Raw genomic sequence first — 23,892 nt, 5'->3', positions numbered from 1 at the left:
GTGAGGAATGGGCACGAGCTTTGCCAAGCATAGTCACCGTTCTGGTGCCAGATGAACTACTGTGTTCACAGCACAGACGGAACACTGGGAGCTCACAGGCCAGGCTACAGCAGAGATTCGCCAGCTCGGCACTCCTGACCGGGCGCCGTCATTCTGTGGTGGGCGGGCTCTGCCCTGTAGGATGCTCAGCAACGCCCCTGCCCTCTACCCACGAGATGCCAGGAGATCCCATACGCTCTGTGACAACTCAAAATGTTCCAAGATATTGTCAAATGTCCCGTGTGTGTGTGAGTGTATGTGTGAGTGTGTGTGTGAGTGTGTGTGTGTGAGTGTATGTGTGAGTGTGTGTGTGTGTGAGTATATGTGTGAGTGTGTGTGAATGTGTGTGTGAGTGTGTGTGTGAGTGTATGTGTGAGTGTGTGTGAGTGTGTGTGTGTGTGTGTGAGTATGTGTGAGTGTGTGTGAGTGTGTGTGTGTGTGTGTGTGTCAGTGTGTGTGTGTGAGTATGTGAGTGAGTGTGTGTGTGTGTGAATGTGTGTGTGTGTGTGTGTGTGTGTGTGTGTAAAACCACCCTGGTTGCGAACCATGGTGTTATGGTTAGAAGTACAGGGTGCAAGCATTGTGACCCTGGGTCAAGCCACCTGCCGTGCTGTGATCCTGTGTTCTAACACTTGCATTCCTTACCTGGGAAGTGGAGGTGATATGACATGTGTTTTGCAGCCTTATTTTAAAGGTTAAGTAAGAAATGTCTATGTTGTAGTTAACCCAGTGTCCCACCCAGAACGCTTCGCAGCTGTTAGCTCTCTTTATGACGTAGATCCTCACTGCCTTGAGGATGCACAGAGGATAGTCTCTGGACAAGAGTGTGGGAGTGTAAACCATCACAAACTCTGGCGGGGGAGGGGTGAGAGTCTCGTGTTCGATTTGTTAAAATAAAAGGCATGCCTTATTTAACACACACACACACACACACACACACACAGCCTTGAGAAACACTGAATCGCTGCCGTTGAAAGGTGAGTTGCAGAGGTTCTTGGTTCCCAGGAGGAGGAAAAGCCATGAGCAGGGGAAAGAAGAGGCCAGAACGCCTGTCTCAGCAGGGCGCCTGAGCCTTGCCAAGGCAGCTGCCGAGGCTGTGTGGGCTGAGGCTGGCTGGTGCCCTGGCTGCTGTGGGTGCCATCTGGGCAGGACAGCTGGGACAAGGGAAGCAAACAATGAAAATGGGCAAAAGATGGGTTTTCAAGGTGCTTGTGGCAGTTGGCAGACCCTGTCCATCTTAGCTTCATCTGCTGATGTCTCTCTGGAGGACCCTTTCCATCAGAGAAAGACCTGAGCTTTGTGTAAACTCCCTTTTCTCAGCCAAGATTAAGGGCTGATGTCACCAAGAGCCCCCGCTCCTTCAAGAGCTTCCTAGCCAGTTTGGCTCAGTGGATAGAGCCTCAGCCTGTGGACTAAAGAGTCTCAGGTTTGATTCCAGCCAAGGGCATATGCCCAGAAGGGGGTGTGCAGGAGGCAGGCAATCAATGATTCTCTCTTATCATTGGTGTTTCTATCTTTCTATCTCTCTCCTTTCCTCTCTGAAATCAATTATATATATATATATATATATATATATATATATATATATATATATATATAGCCATGGCTGACACTGGCTGATTTGTGCAATAAAGAAGAAGGGGCTTTGTGAACCATACTTCTGTTTAGCCATGTTTTCAAGGCTTATTTACTCTTTACTTAAGGAAAGGCTTTTAATCAGATTCATATAGTAGTAGCTGTCTGGCTAAGCCAGGATAGCAGGGTAATATTCAAAAGTGCCACATATATGACATCCAGGTTATGACCAAGCCAGAAATCAGCACTGAAGGGGGAAGTACAGCAGGAGAATGATCAACAGAAGGAGTTCACAGATTTTTAAAGAATCAAACATTTTGGTTTAAATGGCATGTTCTTCCCTAGCTCTACCCAACACACTTCATTTTGGATTTGCTTCCTAAAAACCCACTCTGCCATTCTTCTGACTCTTTTCTGCTTTCAGATAACACAGTGAGAAAGGGGACCAGGACAGTGCTCTCGGAGGGACTCCGGGAGGCTGAATTTGAGCCTGCAATAACATGTGACAGCTTCCCAGCTCTAAGTAAAACTCTCTTCCCCCTTCACAACCAGGCTCCATCACACCCGCCTGCCAGCAGCTCCTGCAACCAGGGCCTTTGCATAGCTACTCCCAGAGCCCATCATTTCCTTCCTCTCCTCCGCCCCTCCTTTGCAAGGTCAAAGTCCTTCCCAGCTGAAATATCACTTCAGAGAGCTTCCTTGGCCTTCCTTTTCATGTGCTTAACCCTCAGTGTTCTCTATTTCCCACCTTGCTCATTTCTTTAAAAAATTTTAAAAAATATATATTTTATTGATTTTTTTACAGAGAGGAAGGGAGAGGAATAGAGTTAGAAACATCGATCAGCTGCCTCCTGCACACCCCCTACTGGGATGTGCTTGCAACCAAGGTACATGCCCTTGACTGGAATCAAACCTGGGACCCTTGAGTCCATAGAACGATGCTCTATCCACTGAGCCAAACCGGTTAGGGCCGCCCTGTTCATTTCTTTCATTGCATTTATCACAATCCAGCCTGACGTGTGTTAACATCCCATCTCCACCCGGTTCTCCTCTGAAAGCTGTGCCAATGGCTGGCTTTCTTATCCTCCTCTGGCTTCTAGTTGGGTCTGCCTCCTGGGAGGAGATCAGAGGGCAGCAAGAGAGCTCCTCCGGGTTCTTACTACCCTGGCGCCCCCGCAGGTTGGCTGTAGTTCTTCCAGCTAAGAGCCCAGGTCCCACCCAGTAGCACTCCTCACTAATTACCCTTTGAATGTGCCATCTGCTTCCTGCTGGGGCCCTGACCTGCACAGGGCCTGGGTCTCATTAATTCACCGATGTCTACTTGGCAAGCAGCAGAGTGCCTGGCACATGGTAGACACTCAATAAATATTTGTTGAATAAATGAATATAAAACAACTCAGAATCAAGAATTTTCTCTTCCCCATTCTTTTCGTTTCCAAAAAAATTTCTATCCAACCCTTGTGTGAAACATAGACAGGGTGTTGGCATTGTAGTGGGTGTGGGAGACACCCCAGCACAGCTCCCTTTTAAAAAACAGCGTATTAGAGAGCTATTTGGGGGGACAGCCTAAGGGAGGTCGTGGCACCTTATGCAGTTTCTGCAGTGGAGGCCCACTGTGTCAGGGGCTGGGCTGAGAGTGTATAATATTTGCATCTCAATGTTCCCAGGAGGATGTGGGGTTCAGCTGCTGGGTGACAGTGGGGGTGAAGGGACAAAGAGGTGATGCCACTTCTGTGAACCCATAGACTGGGTAACATTTTCCTTTTGCAGTCATTCTGGGCTCAGCGGAAAGCTGGCATAGAAAACGTCCTCGGATCTGATGTGTCCACTGCCAGATAAAGGTGTGTCTCAGATGCCCCTACTACAGCCTGCCCCACATAAACAGCTGGAGGGCACAAGTGGCCGAGGCAACCTGTGCTTCCTGGGCAGCCTAATCCTGAGCAGAACAAGAGCCACAAAGGACAAGGCCCTGGTGGCAGGAAGCCCCACGTCTGCTGCTCACCATTGGCTCAAGGACCACTGGCTTGTGCGGCATCAGGCACCTGGGGCCAGTGGCATTCCTCTCCCCGCAGGGGCCCCGCTACAAAGAGCTGGGCAGGCAGGGGCGTGGCCGGGCTCCCTCCTGGGGCTGAGAAGATCTCCATGGACGATTTCCATCTACCCCCCATTGTCCCCCAGCCCAGGGCCCAGGCTCCACAGGCCTTTTTCTCATCTACAACTCAGGGAACAAATTAACTCCTCTAAACTGTGGCAAATGGGAATTATCTGAGAAGTTAATTGATTGGGGGGGGGGCGGGGGGAGGGGGAAGATGGTCAGTGAAGGAAAGGAAAAGCAGAGACCAGTCGGCTTTCTCACTGGTGAGCCCGGCTCCATTAGCGCTAATAGGTGCTGCGTGAGTATAATTAGGCCACAGATGCTGGGAGCTTCAAGTAGCTCAGACAAGGCTGGAAACTGAGATTCAGGGAGGAAGGGCTCATCTTTCTGTGGCCAGTGTGCCTGGAGCGTCCAGGAGAGTCCCCAGAGGTGGGTGTGGACAGTGACACCTACAGAACCGCCCACTTCAAGCCCAGCCACTGGCCCTGGCCTCCCTGTCCATCCCTTTCAGTTATAATGATCCCGAGTTCCAGTCCATCTTCCTTCTTTCTGGTCAGTGAGCAATGAATGGGCTGAGGCAGAATTAAAAGGAAGGTGGCAGGGGGCCGGCACTTTGGGTACCTCATAATAAAAGTGATAATAACACTCACACACTGAGTTTGCCAAGTGCCAGCATGCCAGTAAGTGCTTTCTGCATACTGCTCCACAACAGCTGCCTTGGCAGACGTTTTATGGACTCTCAGAATTTCAACTAGATGGTCTGACCCTTTAACACCAAACCCCACCGTGTGCTGCAGCTGAGGTCAGAGCTGGAAGCAGAAAGTGTTCTTCCAGCTGCAGAGGGGCTTCCACGATGCCCAGCCGGGCAGGCCCTCACCTGGCACCAGGCCCTCCTCGGCTGTGGCTCTGAGTGGCTTCAATGGGCACTGAGGACTGCCAGCTCTCAGCCCTGTTCTCAACCTTGGCCCTGAGGGCTTCTGGGGCTGAGCAGTTCTTTGCTGGGAGGGAAGGTGCTGTCCTGTCATTGTAGGATGTTTAGCAGCACCTTTGACCTCTGCCTACCAGAAGTCAGTGGCACCCCAAGAGGTGACAACCAAAAATGTCTTTAACCATGCCAACTGGCCCATCGGTGGCAGAATCCCCAGCCCTCCCACCCCGCCGAGAACCTGTGAGCCAGACCACCCCCTCACACTGAGCAGTTTGTGAAGGAGTGAGCATCAAAGGTAAAGGGAGATGCACAAAGATCTTTCTCCCTAAGACCCAGCATCTTATCTAATAAAGAGGGAATATGCTAATTACCATCACATCCTCACAAAAGATGGCAGTGCCCACAACCAATAAGGAGGGGATATGCTAATTGACTGCCACACCCTCTAAGATGGCAGCACACAGTCCCCTCATCCCCCAAGCCGTTCAGGGCTGGCCCGAGGCACAGACAAGCCTTGGATGGTGGCTGCCCAGCCACCCAGGGCTGCCTGAGGCCTGTGCTGTCATCAGTGGCAGCAGCAGAGGTGTGATGTGGCTGTTGCCTTCCCCTGATCACCAAGTCACCTCCCACCCCTGAGGGCTCCTGGACCGTGAGAGGGGGCAGGTTGGGATGAGGGAGCCCTGCTCCAGTGCATGAATTTTCAGTCACCAGACCTCTAGTCCAAATATAAGGAAAGAAATAACAAGGGTGGGCTATTCTAGGCTGTTCTCTTCTCCTTCTCCCCCTTCCAGCTCTGAGCTCTATCTTCTCCCAAGAAAAAGATACAAGTAAAACTGAAATGGACTTCTGCGCCTTAGAAAACCAGCACTTCTGATTATTTGAAAGGCAGCCATTGGAAGTTGACTCCTGCTGGTATGAGATGTCCTGGCAAGATCCAGGGTGCTCGCTGTTGAGCAGAACAGCATCACGGCCAGGGACTCCCACCAAATGCACAACATCAGAACCGGAAGGAAGTCCCCACGGGAGTCCTTGGACTGATGACACCCTCCGGGAGGCAGCTGTGACTCGGCAGGACAACCCACTCCAAGAAGCAAGAATCCCTTAGACTGCGCACAGCTGAGTCAAGGATTTGTTCCACAAAAAGGCCCAGAGAACGCATGCCCAGAAGGGCAGCTTCTCCTCCGTGCAAGGAGCAAAATGAGCTGATTTTTGCCCCCATTTCTTGTGCATGAAAAAAAGTAAGCGAGAAAAGAGAAGACAAGAGCTGGATAACCTGCAAAACGGAGCACCAAGCCCTTGGGCAGTCAGGAGTTTAGAAGGGCTGTTTTCTGGAACAAGGAGCGCGGGGGATGATGCCTGCGTTAGCTGAGTGGATGGGGAATTGGGCATGATATTTTTAAGCTGTTATATGTTTTTATAACAAAGAAAACACTAGGCTTTTTCCTCATGATTTTGTGTGTCAGACAAAGACTTTATCTTCTAGATGGTGTCCCGCCTATTTGCACAGCCTGATTTGTGACAGCTGCCTCCCAGAATCATGCATGTCAAGGTCTGTTTTGATTTGGAAAGGGCGAGCTGGAGGAGACGCCTGGCAGAACAGGGCTGGAACACACACACACACACACACACACACACACAGCTACCTGTATGCTCAAGGTGATGACCATAAAAAATAGGAGGGCTGGTGAAAATTTATTTTAGGTTAAGCAAGAAACACACCAGCCAACCTACAATTCTTATGAAACTTGGTTTCATGCCTTCCGATTTTCACATTGATTTAGGATGGAAATGTGCCCTGCTTGAAGATTAAAAGTGTTTTACTGTCCACTTTTTCTAATGCATTCCGTGACAATACCAAAACCACTTAGCAAGTATCACCTTTTCCATATTCAATCCACACTGTGTAATTAAGGAATATACCATCCTATGTTTCAGATGTGCTCTTCACTCATTAAGATGCTACTTACTGAAGCAAGAGCTATGCGATGTCAGAGACCTCTTCAGAGCTTTTCAGAGCAAGCACAATCCAGCTTTTCTTTTATCTAAACAGGAGTGTGGCCCCCGGGCCAGGAGAAATGGAAGTTCTAACCATCGATGAGATGGTAAGTATGGTTACCTCAGGTAAGGTGAGGAGCCCAGCTTTCTCTAGCTCAGTGGTCTTCAAACTTAGTGGGCCTACGAGTTCTCTGGGGGAAACCTGCTAGAAATGCTAATTCTCAGGTCTGAGCCCAGAGTCTGTTTGTAAATCTGGAATGAGGCCCAAGAATCTGCATTGTTGACAAACACTCCAGATGAATACAATGTATGTGGCCCATGGATTCCTCTGATTGATGGAGGGATGGTTGACGGTTTACATAGAGAAATGCATTCCTAAAAGCTGGCTCCAGCTGGCTCGTACCAGTGCCCTGGGAGACAGTCCAGGTGTGGGGTGAAGGGCAGTTAAGACAGGTGGTGATGGCTGGCACAGAGCTGCTGACAGGCCTCAGGGCCACCAGGACACGTGGAAGAGTTGCTTTCCAAGTGGCCGAGATGGTAAAGGACCAGAGAGTCACTGAGCCAAAATATTTAGAAGGCTTAATTATGTTTGTAAGGAAAGGGAGGGTAAGAAAACGACATTTTGTTGATGGAAGTCAAAGAAAATCACCATTTAAACACAAATCAATTTGGAAACTGCCTGCATGTCCAATTAAAGAGTTGTGGTCACATCCATTCAACGGAGTATTACTGTAGCCATTAAACTGACGGTTACAAAAGCTATTAAAACAGGCTGATGGTAGGATACAAATGGAGAAATTCTAGACATGAAATAGTATGTTCACAACTCAGGGGAGTGTGGGGGGAAGAAAAACAACTCACCAGGATATAGGGGAAAAACATGAAAATTCTCCAAAATATTAGTCAAGTGGTGAGATTTTGGATATGTTTTTCCCATTTCTATCCCTTCTCTCAAGTTTTCTTTCTACAGATATATATTTTAAAAACCACAAGAACCTGAGTTTCCGAGCCATTTTCAAGTGCTTAAAGAGCTCTCTCATTTCCTTTTGTGAGATCCCCAAATTCAAAGGTTCTAAGAGAAACGTGACCACATTCTTCAGTTACCTGCTCTCTCCGATCTCGAGCTAAGTCTCAAGAGCTCATCACCCCCAGCCGCCACCTGGCTCCGTTTTTCCAGGGCTGCCTTTTCAGTAACAAAACGAATACGATCAGCAATCTTTTCTCTCCTGTCAGCAGCCATGGTTACTTACTCTGGGCACAGATGACTGCTCACGCCCAAGGAGGTTATAAATAAGCCCCCTGAATGTTTATTAAAAACCAGGACGCCGGAAAAAAGTCTCTGGACCCAGAAAATGTCAGCGGGACCATGAACGTGCAGCAGGATCCCCCAGCCCTTTGGGGGTGGGCTCTGCTGCCCTTTCACACCCGTCTCTGCATCCCCGCAGACAGGGAATGAATCGGGGGAGAGAAATGAGAGACGGACAGCTCCTCCCAGGCCTTTCATGCTGCAGGGCCATCTGACCTCCGTGAGCCGGGTTCGGGGCCATGAAGTGCCTACCAGGGCGTGGCTTCCCTGAGGAGCTCAGAGGAAGTCACCTCAGGGGACCCATCAGGAGGCTTTCCTGAATCACATCCTCGGCACTGAGTGGCGAGGGTTGGATCCATCCCACCTATCCCTCCCAAACACCTCCTTGCTGGTCTGAAATCCCCTCTCCCCATTAAAGTAAGGTGACCAGATGTCCCGCTTTTTAACAATTTGTCCCGCGTCCTGCTAAAAATTGGGACTATCCCACCAAAAGCGGGATGTCTGGTCACCTTACCTTAAAGTCACCACAGGAACATGCCCCAAAGACCAGAAAACCATGGGTACCATACATATTGGACATTTGATGTCAAATTCAAAGGGGGTGGGATGGGGGAGGGCTTCTGAAGGAAGGAACCAGGCCAGGGAGTCAGCCACGGATGGGGTGACACCTATAGCTCAGAAGGAGATGTGTGGTTTTTACTCTCTTCCTTTGAAGATATTATCTCGGTTTTCCTTTGAGAAGTGTCCCCGTTCCCCACCTCCTCAACCCATCGCCATTCTCAGTCCCTGCAATTTTTTTGGCCTTGACCCCGTTGCCTGGCTCCCAGGATGGGCAGATGACTCAGGCCTGGCCAATCAGAGCAACCATCCTCCCTGGCCACAGGAGTTCCCTTAACAATGGTTAGGTGACCCAAATCAGGCAACTGTGACTTCATCCTGGGACTTTTTGGTGACACTTAAGAGAAGCGCAGTCCCCACACCCCCTGACCTAAGGAATGTTAGCCGGGAGCTGCTGAGCCGCCTCCGCTGTCCTGGGAAGAGCCTGCCCGAGAACGGAGCCAGCAGCCGGGGCGGAAGCAAGGGCAGAGGAGAGAGAAGCAGAGGCTGTGCCATCAGTCCTGCTGACACCTGCACCCAGATGGGCCTGGAACCAAAACCCCGTGAACCCGTAGTCACTTGACTTAGGAAATGCCTCATTTGTTTGCACAAGTTGGAGTTGGGATTCTGACACTTGGAACGAGAGTTCTGTAATTCCCGAGAACAGACAATCCCGGGCATTTGCCCAGGAATTCCCAGACTGGCCCGGGAGCCACCGGACAGGGCTCACGGTGAACGGGAGGGTCTCAAGTGTGTGAGGCCAGCCTGGGCACATATCCTCCCCCAGGGAGGGCGTGAACAAGGAGGGCTGGGGGTGGCCACGCAAGTGGCAAGTACCAGGCGCCTGCTGCCCAGGAGGTTCAACAACAGTTTAAAGAAAGAAATTGGGGTAGAGGATAGGCATCCAACTTAGAGAGAGAAGAAATGTTCCGCATTACAAGGAGGAAAACCATGTCGGGCATTCTTGGTGCGCGAGCCTTCGCAGATCCCTACCCTGTGGTTTTCTCGTTCTTTTCCTTTGCCAGCAACGCAAAAAACTCCCGCACTGCCCCCGAGCAATCAGTGCATCTCAGTGTTGCACAGCCATGTTTCCCTGTCAAGGTGTGCAGGTGTTGCATGTTAAAGGCATGGACATGCCCCAGCAATGCAACACGGTTCCAAGGCGGCCACAGGACTTCAGACTTCTGTTCCCGCTGGGTCTCTGCACATCCAGGTCAAGGTCACATGCGGGTGCTGGTCTGGGTCACAAATCATGAGAAGCCCTGGCTGGTGTGGCTAAGTGGTTAGAGCGTTGGCCTGTGCACGGAAGGGTATTGGGTTCGATTCCTGATCAAGGGTACATACCTGGGTTGTGGGTTTGATCCCTGGTCCCAGTTGAGGCATGTGTGGGAGGCAAATAATGTGTTTTTCTCTCACTCTCTCTCCCCTTTCTTCCTTCCCTCCCACTCTCTTTAAAAAATTAATTGAAAAATAAAATATCCTTAAGTGAGAATTAACAACAAAATTAAATCACAGAATAGGTGAACTTATCCATTTCTTCTTTTTTAAAAAAATATATTTTATTGATTTTTCTTACAGAGAGGAAGGGAGAGAGAGAGCTAGAAACATCAATGAGAGAGAAACATCGACCAGCTGCCTCTTGCACACCCCCTATCGGGAATGTGCCCGCAACCAATGTACATGCCCTTGACCGGAATCGAACCTGGGACCTTTCATTCTGCAGACCAACACTCTATCCACTGAGCCAAACCGGTTTCGGCGAACTTATCTATTTCTATGTTTTCAAATTCATCCTCTTCTTTCTCCCAGAAGTCTTCCCCCAGGGACACTGGGAACCTCTGCCAGTTTCTTCTCCTAAGTCTCCCTCATTTCAGTCTCCACCCTGTTTACACCGTGGCCGCTGCCAGCTTCACCTCTTTCCTGGCTGCACAGCCTTGGACTGCCTCCTATGGGCCTCAGGCATCAGCACTGGCCCTCTTCCGATCAACGAATTCCTCACAAGGAAGGCGAGCCATCTTTAAAAAATGCAAATCTGATCATATTACTTCCCCTCCCCATTTGTCCTGAAACTTCCAGGGCTTTCCATTGTACTGAGTGCTTCTCCACCATCTAACCCTTCCGTCCTTCTCAGCTTACTGCTCTCTGTGCTCTAACCATGGGGCCTTCTCTTAGTTCTTTATACTCACTACCACAGGGCCTTTGCATATGCCGCTCTTGTTGCTTGGAATGCGGCCCCCCCCCCCCTTATTCCTTAAGCTTCTCTTTTTTAGGATGTCATCTCCTGACTCAGCCATATCCCTCTTTGCATATGCCTTCCTAGCCCCACATTTACCACAGATAGAATTTTATATTACACAATTAGATTGTAACTATCTATTAAATCCACTACACTGTGAGGTACAGGAGGGCAAGGCCCATGTCCACTTTGCTCAGCAGTGCACCAATAGCACCTTCCACAGGGCATGGAACTGACCAATAGTAATAACAGCTAGTAGTCCCTGAACACTGAGAGGGCCCTGGGCACTGCCCTAAATTCTTTATGCAGATTAACTCATTTAATTTCCACAAAACCTACAAAGCATTGTTGTCATCCCATTTCAAAGATGAGGGTGCTGAGGCACAGAACAGATAAGCTAGCTGTCCAAGGTGACCTAGGTATTAAACTGCGAAGTCCAATTTCCAACCCATTCGTTCTGCTGTAGCTCCCAGGGCAGGCACTCAGGGCACATTTGCTGGCTGGCTGGCTGAATGAATGAACAGAAACCATCTTCCTCTTTCCCCCACTCCTATCCACACCTGCACTCCTTCTTACAGATGCTGCTCTCCCTGACCCAACCACTCCAAAAAGAACCGGCTGATCCTCAAAGGACAGCCATGTTCCTGGCATTGGCATTCCCGGGCCCTTCTCCAGGGACCAGCTGGCACTCCCCAGCTGTCCTGTGGTGCGGCCTCTGCCTGCAGCAATCGATCCCAATTCCAAGTCTACCTGACCCTGACTTGCACTACAGCCTTAGTCTCCTCTGCACTCCTGCCCCTGCCTGGGGCCAGACCTGCACGTGTCTCCTCCGTCTTTCTGGCCTCTGACCGGGCACTGCCACCTTGGCTTCTTATCACGCAGTTCTCACTGCACTCTTGTGCTCTTGAGTTTCCCTCTCGCCCTGCCAGAGCCACAGGGACACTTCAGCAAACTGCTGCCACAGGAAAAGGAGTCCTGTCCCTTTCAATTGAACCACGGTGCAAATCTCCCAAGTGGGCTCATGACCCTTCACGTGAGGATGTACACCAGAGAGGTGAAGAGCAAGGGCTTTGCAGACCACTCATCCGGGGTCTGCCTGGCCATGCGTGGTGACTGAGGGGAGGTGACAACTCTTAGAGCTGTTGTGTACTCACCTGTAAAGGTGGGTATAATAATCAGCCGTATCTCAAAGGACTGTGGGGAGGGTTATGCTACCGATGAAGTCATTAGCATGTCAGGTCACAGCCAGTGCTCTGTTGTGATCAGTTGCCTTCACCACCACCACTCACTGCGGCCATGGTGTAGTGGCTGAGGGCACAGGCCCTGGAGCTAGAACAGCTATGTTTGAGTAGTCCTCCTCCTCCTCCTCCACGTACACCTGTGTGTCTCACTTATTTCACCTCTAAAATGGGCCCCTGACAACTCTGTTTACCTCACAGGGACGGTGAGTCAGTCCACAGAAGGTGCTTAGAACTACACCTAGAGCATGGTAAACACCAAATCATATTAGCCGTCATGGGTGTTATTACCGTTTCAAACACTATGATCTTGCAGGCTGCAGGCTGCGTTGGACTGGCATTTAGGGAGAGGCTTCTGCAAGGCTCCCCCTGGCGCTGTGTCAGTGGTGCCCGTGCTCACTGACTCACTGCATGTGAACGTTGGGGATAGACTGTTTTCCAAGGAGCGACATACACTCCCAGTTCTGGCCAAATCGGGAGGTGCCACAGCCCACATCTGAGGCTGGCCCGCCCCTGGGCCGATCTGTTTTTCCAGCTCTGTTCTAAGGAAAAGCGGTGCCCACAGAAAGATCATGCTTCGTGCCAGATTAAATATTACAGACGTAGTCAATAAGGTAAGCTGCTGACCATGGGGGAAAATCCATTATCCTGAAATCTAGCTTTCATCAAAGGATCAAGGTGTTGCCACTAAGCCCTCTGGGACACGTAAGTGTTACTCACAGGCTGAGAGTCTAGGGTTCAAAGATGCCCCGGCAGTCCAGACACAGCCTTCTCAAAAGACTGCCGAGTTTTCTGGCAAAACCCAAATGCAACAGTGCGAGCTGGCAGCAAAGACCAACTCCCCGCTAGTCAGCACCGCCGCCCTGGTGGCTGCTCTGTGCAGTGCTGGGTCTGCTCCGGTGATGTTCCGCGAAGCAGTGTTTCAAATGCTAGTGGCAATCTTTCTTCCAGGCTGTTGTCTGGCAGATCCATGGAAACAGGAGACAGAATGGGTTTCTCTAGTTCCCTGTTTCCACGCCCCTCCCACGCTGGTTAGGAAGAAGAGAGCCCATCAGAGCATCTTCAGACTGGACATACACGTGGATGTGCACAGCTGGTGGAGCTGTCAGCCACTAAAACATGTTTATAGGCCAAAATTATGCACCAGCATGTTTGAGACGAGAGAGAAACAATAGAAATAAAAAAGTACCAGGTAACCATGGGTCAGATGTGTCGAGAACGATGTTAGCGATTTTAAATGCATTATCATTTAATTCTGACAAAAACCCTACAAGAGAAGTGCAATTATTCACTAAATGCCCTGGGTGAGGAGACAGAACCTAACAGACTCGCAGTGGCTTACTCCAGGCCCAGAGCTCACCTGGTGAAGGCTGGACTTAGACCCAGAAGTGACTCCGTCACTGGTGCTCCAGACCCTTAATAAACTGGGAATCTGAAAAACCAGCGCTCCTGTGAGAAGGTCCATCCTAGCTGCTCACCTCCCTTGTCTGTGCTGTCCAATAGGTTAGCTGTTCGCTACCCCGTGGCTATTGAAATTTAAACCGATTAAAAAGAAACAAAATTTAAAATTTAGTTCATTGCTATGGAGCACTTAAATAGGGCCAGTGCAGCTGAAGGCCTGAAATTATGATTTCATTTCATTTTCGTTAATCCAAATCTCAACGGTCACGTGTAGCTAGTGGCTACCGCGATGGGCAGCGCTGCTCTGAGGACTTTTTCTCAGCTGCATCAGACACGGCTCACGCTGCTTCCCAACTCTCAGGGACAGAGGCTGCGAGGTGCTTTGCCCAAGGAGCCAGAGAGAAGCACAGGGATAAAGCCCCTGCTTCTTTCTTAAGATCAGAGACTACATGTTCTTCAAATGCACCCGCCTGGCCTTTCCAATGCCCCCCAACTCCCATATCTGATTGCCCGTAAGTTCCAGTGTGAGGACAAGAAAGTATTATAAGAACAGGAAAGACCCAGGAACAAGTGTCCTCAGACAGCAGGGAGCTGGTTAGATCGCAGGCTCCTGCCCCTCCCCTCCCCCCTCTGCGGGCTCTGCTGCAGGGGGGCTGGGGCCGGAGTCCATGTTTGAGTCACAGCTGATGATTGTGATGCAGATGGTCTAGCTTGGAGGCACTGCTCCGGAGGCTGAACTACTTGTCTCCTGGCCTCTTAGACCATTAGAGCGCTTCATCTTCGGGGAGCAGCACTGACTGGGCTGGGCGCCAGGCAGTCATCGCTCCGCACTAATTGCTCACTTCTACGGCATTAGCGAGGTGCTTAGTCACCAAGGTCTCACTTTTCTCTCTGAAACATGGGGGTGAGGATGTGTGCTGTTTGTCCTCCAGGACGAGGGAGAACACAGGTGTGGAAGCATTCAAGGGGACGGCAGCTAAAAACATCCTGCACCTCAGAGACATGTTTTGCCTGTTAGCTGAGAGTTAACATAGATTTCCATTTTTTTTTTTAAAAAAAAATGTAGATTTTTAAAGCTGTCTCCATAAGAAGAGAACACTCATTCTCTTGGATTTTTTTCTTTTTAACCCTCACCCCAAGGAAATGTTTTTATTGGTTTTAGAGAGAGAGAAAGGGAAGAAGAGAAAGAGAGGTAGAGAAACATCTATGTGAGAGAGAAATATGGATTGGCTGCCTCCCGCACTCACCCTGACGTGGGATCGAACCCACAGCCCAGGGATGTGCCCCGACTGGGAATCGAACTCACACCCCCTGGTGCATGGGATGATGCTCCAACCGACAGAGCCCACCGGCCAGGGCGAATGCACAGCTCTGACTTGTCTGAAGCAACTGGGAGAGCTGACAGCCTGGGCTCATGTTAGGTGGCAGCCTGGTGGTTAGGGGCCACCTGGGGTCACGTGCACAGGTTCAAGCCCGCCTCCACCTTTGAAAAGCTGGGTTAAGTCCCTGAGCTCTCTGTGCCCCAGTTTCTTCAACTCTGAAAAGAGAATTCAATAGTCTTCCTCTTTCATGGGGTGTGATAACTTAACCGAGTGAATATTTATGAAGAGCTCAGAACAAGGTTTGGCCCATGGCAAGAGCTGTGCCACTAGCCGCATGCGTAAATAACTGCATGTGGCAACCCGCAGTGGAGCCCACCTGTGCCTGTGTATCGGTCTCCACCCAGGCTCACGGGGCCATGGGACCTGCTATACCCGGTAGATGTGTCTCCCTCCTCGGGGCCAGGCACCAGGAGCAGATACACTCAGTGTATCGCAGAGCGGTACTTCTCAAGCGACGTGTGGTGACGGACCAGCTTAGCTTGAATGCACTGTGGATGGACGGGTGTCTTCCTGAACAGGACGGACACACAGCCACGCCACATGCAACTCAGGCAACACACCATGGGTCCTACCACACCCTCGCTGGTGTGTAGCTGGGCCAGTAAATGAGCACAACAAGCATGCGCGTGAGTGTTGTCAAATTGCTCTACGCGTCCCTAACCATTGTCCTTTCAGTCCCTATCTCGCTGGGCACTGCGGCCGGCCCTGGTCCTCGGGCCCTTGGAGCAGTGCCAGCCTAGGGAGCATCTCCACGTCTCCACACGCACAGGAACCAGCCAGACGACGTGACCGGAGAGGGTGGGCACCGGGTTCCCTCTCTCCCCGTCCTCTCCACTCTGCCCTGCCAGCTCTGTCCACGCCTCCTTTGCTGCTATCTGCACGTTAAAACCAGCTCCCTGATGAGATCCCGGGCTCAGAACACCACGCTGTGGACGTGTTGGTGCCCCAGGCAGCACCTGGCTTTGTGAGCCTGGCCTCCAGCTCACAGCTGTTCCTTCGCCTTTGACCTGCAGGAGCTGCCTTGCTCCATGCCACACCCACAGCCTGGTGTCCCAGTCGCTGGCCAGCAGCCCAAACCCAATGACCGACTGACACGGTGGTGCCAACACCAGCCCCTCTGATGCAAGAGGGAACCAACTGTGTGGCACCCTCCCCAGAGCCCTGTGGGTCGGGCTGAAGCTGGCTCCTGGCCCAACAGCACCCTTCACTTGGCTCCTCCCCCTCCCTGTCCTGTGTCCCCCTCCGTCCCCCTCCTTGGAAGCACCCTCCACAGGTCACAGGCACCCGGATGTCTGCCTCAGCTCTGCTTCTTGGGAACCCACCACCTGAGATGTGGGTGCATCTTCCCCAGTGACCTGCTGGAGGGGGCGCACGGCGGGACAGCATGGTCACCCCGAGGACCAGCATCAGCCACCCCGAGGTCACCCAGGCCGTGTGCCCGCCAGGGGAACAGAGCCTACCTGTGGTGTTAGACAGCGCCAGGGATTCCATGGAGCCCCGAGGGGTCTGCTCCGTGGGCGTCATGTCCTCGGTGTACTTCAGGGAGCTGAGCGGACGGCGGGTCCGGCACTGCTGGGCGGGCATGCCCCCTTCCTCCTCCTCCTCCTCCTCGTACTTGGGGACCTGGATGCTGCCCCGGGCCTCCCCGAAGCTCTGGCTGGACATGTCGCTGTAGCTCTCCTGGGAGCGCAGCCGCCCCGGGTAGTAGTCCTCCCGGCACTCCTGGATGAAGCTGCCGCCGTGGCCCTTCAGCGCCATGGACGAGCTCCGCTTGGGGTTGCTGAAGTGCGGGGCCCACAGGTCGGGCGCGGCGCCCGCCTGGGCCGCGGGGCTGTAGGAGGTCCTGATGTTGCACTGGCTGAGCAGCTGCAGCGGGCTGGGCGGCTGGCTCTGCTCCAGCTGGTTCCCGTAGTGGAAGGGCTCGTCCCGGCTCCTCCAGATGGGGTCCCGGTTCAGGCTGGGCGTCTGGCCGGCCAGGCTGAGCAGGTCCATCTGCAGCGACAGGGGGTCCACATCGGCGGACAGCCGGTTGGCGCTCACCTGCAGCTGGCCGTGCGGGCTCAGCACCGGCTCCTCCGTCTTGCCCTTGTTCTTGCCGATCTTGGCGCTGCGCCGGGACTCCTTGGCCCTGGCGTTCTGGAAGGCCGAGTCGGAGGAGTCCGAGCCGTTGGGGTCCTCCCCGGCGCTGCAGGCCCGCGAGCAGAATATCTGGCCCTGCTTGGGGAGGAAGGGCCGCCCCAGGAGGGACTTCTTGCAGTGAGCGCAGCAGAAGCAGGTCTCGGTGGCATGCCAGTGCTGGCCGTCGTAGGTCATCTGGCCCTGGTCGATCCCTGAGGAGAGGAGACACGGGGGAGGCTGAGGAACGGCTCAGACTAGTCCCTGCACTGTGAGACGTCTGCATGCCAGAGGGGCCGGGCCGCCACCTGTGGCAGGAGCCCATGTGACTAAACCCTCGGTTCAACCCCTCGTCAATGGTGCTCATGTCCTATGCCCCCCGCCCTTCTCCCAACCCCCCCCCCCCCCCCCCCCCCCGCCTCCTTCTCGTTCCAGGAGGCTCATTTGGGCTGAGCAGAGACACTAGGTCAGAATGGCCCGCCATGAATCCTGCCCGGCACACACGCATCATGATACCAACGAGGACAAACGCTTTGCATGTATGTAAACTCATTCAACCCCTCCACGGGCTCAGGTGAGGAAAAATGACGTTTCCATTTTTTTCTCACCTGAAAAAAATGAAAACATCATTTCCATTTTTTTTTTTCAGGTGAGAAAACAGGCACAGGAGGCCGGATAACCAGCCGGGTGTAAGAGCGGGGAGTCACAGACGGGATCGACCTAGGAAGCCTTGCCCTTACCACGACATGGCACCGCCTCCTTCACGCCCCTTAGGGGTCTGCGCAAGGGCCAGCTCCTTGGGGACGTCGTCCTGTCCACCCCGCTGACACCTCTCCACCCTTCCCCACCCACACCTGCTGACCTTCTCTTTATGCAGCGGTTCTCAACATTCCTAATGCCGCGGCCCTTTAATACAGTTCCTCATGTTGTGGTGACTCCCAACAATAAAACTATTTTCGTTGCTACTTCATTAATGTAATGTTGCTACCGTTAATGAATCATAATGTAAATATCTGTGTTTTCCCATGGTCTTAGGTGACCCTGCTAGTGGTTCTCAACCTGTGGCCTTCTCCTGGTTATAGGACTTAATTTCTCCAGAGGCCCCATCTCCCTGGTGCCAGGAGCTTTGGGCAAAGCTAAAGCTACACCCGGTCCCAGCACTGGCCAGGAGAATAACGTGTCTCCTGGCCCAGGGGCTGGTTCGGGGTGGGGAGGTGACCTGCACCGGCCTAGAGGAGTCCTGGGGCCGCGGTAAGACAGTGACGGCAGAACCAAAGCCAGGGCTGCGGGGCCATCCTGTGGGGAGCCTGCTGACAATGCAGCCCCCCAATTGTGTGGGAAGGAAGGGGACCTCTGGGTCTGACGGGAACGTCTTTCTGAAAGGCAGGACTAACATGATCCTTCCCCTGTGGTGGCTGAGAACAGGAAGCCTTTCCAGGAATAACTTCCAGAGACTCGTCCAGAGAGGCGGCGAACGAAAGCAGAGAGAAAGAGAAGGCCAGTGTGGGCAGCTCTCCTGCCCTGTCTGTGCCCTCACTTCCCGGCCCGGGCCCAGGAGAGCGGGGCTAAGGCACAGGCTTCTCTGCCTGGCTCCTCCCCAACAAGGGTCTTGTTTCTTTAGGAGTCAGCCCTGGGGACCCGAGGGCACTGTTAGAGGGACAGGAGCAGGCACAAGGGCCACCCCAAGGGGCGTGGGGCACCGGACCAACTGGCTTCCATTCAGCACCGCGTTCCCCGCAGTGAGAACTGGCTGAGCAGACGCAGGGGCGGGCAGCACCCTGGCAGCTGAACGGGACCCTGCCATTCCAGCTGGCCGTAAAGATGCCGAGGTCCACCAGCATGGGTTCAAATCCGGATTCTGCCGCTGTCTGGCTGTGTGACCCTGGGCCAGTGGTCGGCAGACCGCGGCTCGTGAGCCACATGCAGCTCTTTGGCCCCTTGAGTGTGGCTCGGCGTTAGAACCACTTCTTCAGAATAGACTGGCCCAGGCCGAAAACCGACTGCTGCGCCTGGGCCACGAAGTTTCCATCGCCCTGTACGTGCGCACCTGCACGTGGTATTGTGTGGAAGAGCCACACTCAAGGGGCCAAAGAGCCGCATGTGGCTCGAGAGCCACAGTTTGCAGACCCCTGCTCTAGGCAATGGCTCCATCTCTCCTTGCCTCGCGTCTCCCCAATGGAACAGGGATAACTGTGGCACTTACTTCATGGCTGCTGTGGGGATTGGCTGGGTTAATATGCAGAGAATGCTTAGGCCCCTGCCGGAAACTATTCTCACTGCTCGCCTTGCGTATTTTAGGTCTTAATGCCTGTCTCCCTTTTGGCTCTGGCGGACGCTGCCTGGATGCAGGCCAGGGGAGAACTCAGGCTGACCTGGTCTCCCCACGCTTCTCTCTCTCCTCTTCTCCGGGGCCCAAGCTGCCCTCCCGGCTGCCCTGGGCCCTCACTGTGGGCTCCCGCTTAGCACAGGTCCCCGCAGCTGCAGCCCCCCTCCTGTCCGTCACAGGCACCCAGGGAGGCCAGCTCCTGCAGCCTGTCCTCCACCCGCGTCCCCATGCATGCTCCTCCGTGCTTCTGCAGGAAACGAGCTCAGATAGGCGGCAGGGGCCTCCTCCTGGGGTGGGGGCCTCGCAGAGCGCTGGGTCTCTGTGGGGAGGGGCCGGGGAGGCGTGTTACCAAGTGGCCCGGCCGGCAGCAGAACGTGGAACCTGATAAACATCAGTGACAGCCACACGGCGCCCTGAACTGCCCCTGAACTCTCAACATCTGGAAAGGGCTCTGCCGGCCTGCATCTAAGTGCTCTTTTTTCCCTCCCCGCTAAGCCCCTTAAGTACTTCTCTGAGGGCGATGTGTCTGCTGCCGCTCCAGCCGCCGTCTGTTTATAGGACTGTTTGCTGAGCGCGGGCAAGAGTACCGTTGCCCTAGCAACGGCTGCCTGATGCAGGGTCTGTGCGGAGCAGCTATATAAATATGGAATATTTGCAGAATGTGGTCAGAGCAAAGCGCCAGAGACTGCGGTGTGCACGGTACCCGGAGCACACCTCTCCCTGCCGCAGGAAATTACATTTTACAGGAAAATGGACCTAGGACAAAACAACCCAGGGGCAGCATTTTAACGCAGCGGTGACAATGTTGCAGGCCACAGAGTTCTTCTCTGGTAAAACATGCACGCCTTTGTATGGATTTAGAGGAAAGAAGAGGGAACTCCAGTCACCATTCTCCAACAGCTAGGAGAAGCGAAGAGAGAAGGCCGTGGCCTCCTGAGGGGCAGCGGCTGTGGGCACGGTCAGATCTCCTCTCTTCCAGCCACTAAGCGCGATCCGCATGCCAGTGTCTGGAGCGGCTCTGCCACCTCCCAGGAAAGGGACAGAAGATGCAGAAACACTGAGGCGAAGGGGCATTGCTGCCGTGGGCACGTCTTCTGTTCACTCAGCCCCTGTCACCTGAGCAAGCACCTACTTGCAGACTCCGAACCCACAGCGAGAAGGTGGGGCAGGGAGGTGCTCCGTCTCCCCTGACAGCGTCCCACCCCACCCTTCTCACGGCCCAGGCACTTGTCCGAACCAGGGTCCCCGTTCCCTAATGCTTACCCTGCAAGGAAGCTTATCTCTGACTGCTCTGACCTTGTGAGTGAAGGCTGTGGGATTCTTGGTTGGCACCAAGCCATGGAGAGGGAGGTGTTTCGGGCTGGGGAGGGAACCTGGGTCCCTCAGGCCCCAGGAGGGATGCTGCTGGGCAGAGGTAAGCAGAACGATGCCCAACCCTGGGCCTGGCAGGGCCGCCAGCCTGGAAGGGCTTCCAAGAAGTAGGTCGTGTGGGGTGGACACCCGACAACAAAGACCTAAGCCCATGTGCGAGCTGTGTCCACAAAGCTGTGATTTTCATCAACACCCGAAACCCTCCAAATGACTAGCTGGTTTTACATTTGAATGCATCACAGCTGATGAACCAGGGCAAGCATGTCAAGCTCACGGCCCACAGGCAGCATGCCTCATTTATTTGGCCTGTGTTAGCCTTTGAGTTTGACATGCTTGCACCAGGGAGACAAAGCCACTCCTCCTTGTTCCTGATAAAATCTCTGACTTCCTCCCCACCTACCTACCGCAGGTGAGACGCAGGCAGCTTCTGAGCACGTTGCCTGGAATGGCACAAACCACAGGAAGACCAGCTGCTGGCCTCACAGACCTCCATCCCTGGCAGCTTTTCTTTCTTTTTAAAGGGCAGCTCCTTCTCAAGGTGCCAGAACAGGCAAGTTGAGTAGAGAAGCCACAGATGATCCAGAACAGCGTTGGAGGGCGAACAAACTGGTTAGTTTTGTGAAGGGAAAATGATAGACGCCATCTTAGAATTGCCACTTATTTGGAGAGTCTATAGCTTATGGGCTATTTGAGGTTTCCTTGCTTTGTATTTGGCTGGGTCAGCCTTTTTTTTTTTTTTTTTTGACATGCTTGCCAGAAACCATTTGGTTTTCTTGACTATCCTACCAAGAAAGCTGCTTTGGTTCCTCCCTCTGTTAACACTCGAGTTTTCCAGGGAGGCAGTGGAAGACATCTGTTTATAGTTTATTTCTGAGATCCCTCCGTGGTAGTGGGGCTGTACATCACATAGCCCCGCCCAGAGGTGGGCCTATGACTCAGGCAGACCAATAGGAATCTAGGAATTCCTTATTCTCTTGTTTCCAGAGCAGAACACATGACCAGACCATGGCCTATGGGGCTCCTATACAGAGACCTGACTTGGATGCTGGAAGAGCACAGCCCCACTCCTCTACAGGATACAATTGCTAAATGCATATAATTGGAGGGTCATCTTGGCCGCCATGAGAAGGCAGCTTGTTCCCGAATGATACCAACAGAAGGCAAGCTGAGGAGAGACACGGAGGAATAAAGAGAGTTTGTTTAAACCCTTGATCCATCTCTACCTGATGCCAACATACTCCTGGGCCAAGACAGTCCCTTCATTCACTTATGCTAGCATGAGTTGGGTTTCTACCATTTGCACCCAAAGGGATTCTAGGGACACCAGACACAGTGAAGGTCCAGTCCCAGGAGGACCGGGCTGAGCCCCACGCGTGGCCTCACCTATGTGTTGGGCGCAGGTGTCGCAGTATTCTGCATACAAGGACTCGAAGCAGTGGCAACAGTAGGGCCTTCCCTCCTTCATGATGTAGCGCTGGCCGCCCAGCACGGTCTCGCACTCGAAGCAGCAGAAGTGTTTCATGTGCCAGTGGCGCCCCTCGGCTTCGGTGCACTCGTCGGCGAAGATGATCTGGAGATGAGGGAGCCAGATGGTTAGGACCCTGCCCAGAGGATGCACCTTAAATGAGCACAGGGAGGGGCCCACACTAGAAGGGTGGGAAAGCTGTCCCTCCCCTCTCAACAAATTGTCAAACAGAAGTGGATGAGAACATGCTCATGCTAGATCTAATCAGCTCCCACATTTGGATTTGCCTGAAGTACAACTAACCATGGTTTCCAGTCTGGCCTTGTAATTAGTTTTAACCACATTTTAATAAGAGAAAGAATGTTCTAAATATGAGTAACATAGAGCAGGACCAAAAACAGACTGCTCCTGGGCACTTTGAACATATGTGTCTGTTTTACCTGGCCTATGCACAGTATTTTTAAAAAGTGGGGAATGCCATACAAACATCTGGAATCCTGGTTTATCTCTTGAGTATATCATATGTGGCAACATGCAGTGTACGTCCCCGTGTGTACGAGCAGCTGGGGCGGGAAGACGGGCTGCTGCTCCCAGGTGAGTGGTGAGCGCTAGTCACCACTCACCGTTGCCTTAACATGAGCCCTCTTCCTGTGCAGTACCTGTTGCCCTCAGAGCATTTGTGTTTTGACCTTTAATGTAGAGTTTTTAAAAATCTAAAGCATAGATTTAATAGCTTCCTGCAAACTGCAGTAATCAAGACAGTGGGTACTGGTATAAGAATAGACATGTAGGTCAAGAGAATGGAATTAGAAGCACAGAAATGAACCCAAACAAATTGGCCACTTGATTATCAACAAGGGTGCCAAGGATATTCAATTGGGGAAGTATAGTCTCTTCAACAAGTGGGGCTGGGACAAGTGGAGAGCCACAGGCAAAAGAATGAATCAGAACCCCTATCTCACACTATCCACTACAGGAACTCAAAGGGATTAAAGACCCAAAGAGCCAAAAACTATAAAATACCCAGAAGAAAACACAGGTATAAATTTCCATGACCTTGCATTAGGCCAGAGGTCGGCAAACTGCGGCTCGAGAGCCACATGTGGCTCTTTGGACCCTTGAGTGTGGCTCTTCCACAAAATACCACGTGTGGGAGTGCATGTACAGTGTGATTAAAACTTCGTGGCCCATGTGCAGAAGTTGGTTTTCAGCTCCCAAAAGAAATTTCAATCATTATACTGTTGGTATTTGACTCTTTACTAATGAGTTTGCTGACCAATGCATTAGGCAATGGTTTTTTAGGTATGATACACTAAAAACATAAGTAACAAAACAAAACAAAACAAAACAAAACAAATATATATATATATATATATATATATATATATATATATATATATTAATTGGACCTTATCCAAGTTAAATAGTTTTACATTTCAAAGGACATCATCAGGAAAATGAAAATATAACCACAAAATGGGAGAAAATACTTGCAAATCATGTATCTGATAAGAAACTAGTATCCAGCCAGGACCGGTTTGGCTCAATGGATAGAGCGTCAGCTTGGGGACTGAAGGGTCCCAGGTTCGATTCCAGTCAAGGGCATGTACCTTGGTTGCGGGCATATCCCCAGTAGGGGGTGTGCAAGAGGCAGCTGATCGATGTTTCTCTCTCATCGATGTTTCTAGCTTTCTATCCCTCTCCCTTCCTCTCTGTACAAAATCAATAAAATATATTAAAAAAAAGAAAAAAAGAAAAAAAGAAACTAGTATCCACAATATTTAAATAGTTACAATCCCACAGTGAAAAGAAAAATCACATAA

The 23,892-nt window shown here is 52.1% G+C and overlaps 1 protein-coding gene across 4 annotated transcripts in view; it reads right to left on the bottom strand.

Moving 5' to 3' along the window:
• The window catches only part of PRICKLE2 (prickle planar cell polarity protein 2), a 316,918-nt gene that overhangs the window by 21,606 nt on the left and 271,420 nt on the right, over window positions 1–23,892 (bottom strand). For all 4 annotated transcript variants that reach the window (XM_084902708.1, XM_084902709.1, XM_084902710.1 and 1 more), the window contains 2 exons: window positions 21,988–22,174; window positions 16,253–17,122 (listed from right to left, as the gene is read on the bottom strand). In XM_084902708.1, coding sequence (XP_084758834.1) covers window positions 16,253–17,122; window positions 21,988–22,174 — 1,057 coding nt within the window. The remainder of the gene's footprint in view (window positions 1–16,252; window positions 17,123–21,987; window positions 22,175–23,892) is intronic.

The sequence above is a fragment of the Pipistrellus hanaki genome (genome assembly GCF_964339955.1).
Source record: "Pipistrellus hanaki genome assembly, chromosome: 13".
NCBI classification, from domain to species: Eukaryota; Metazoa; Chordata; class Mammalia; order Chiroptera; family Vespertilionidae; genus Pipistrellus; species Pipistrellus hanaki.
Note: the sequence above shows the minus strand (reverse complement) of the source record. Positions and strands in the feature narration are given on the sequence as shown.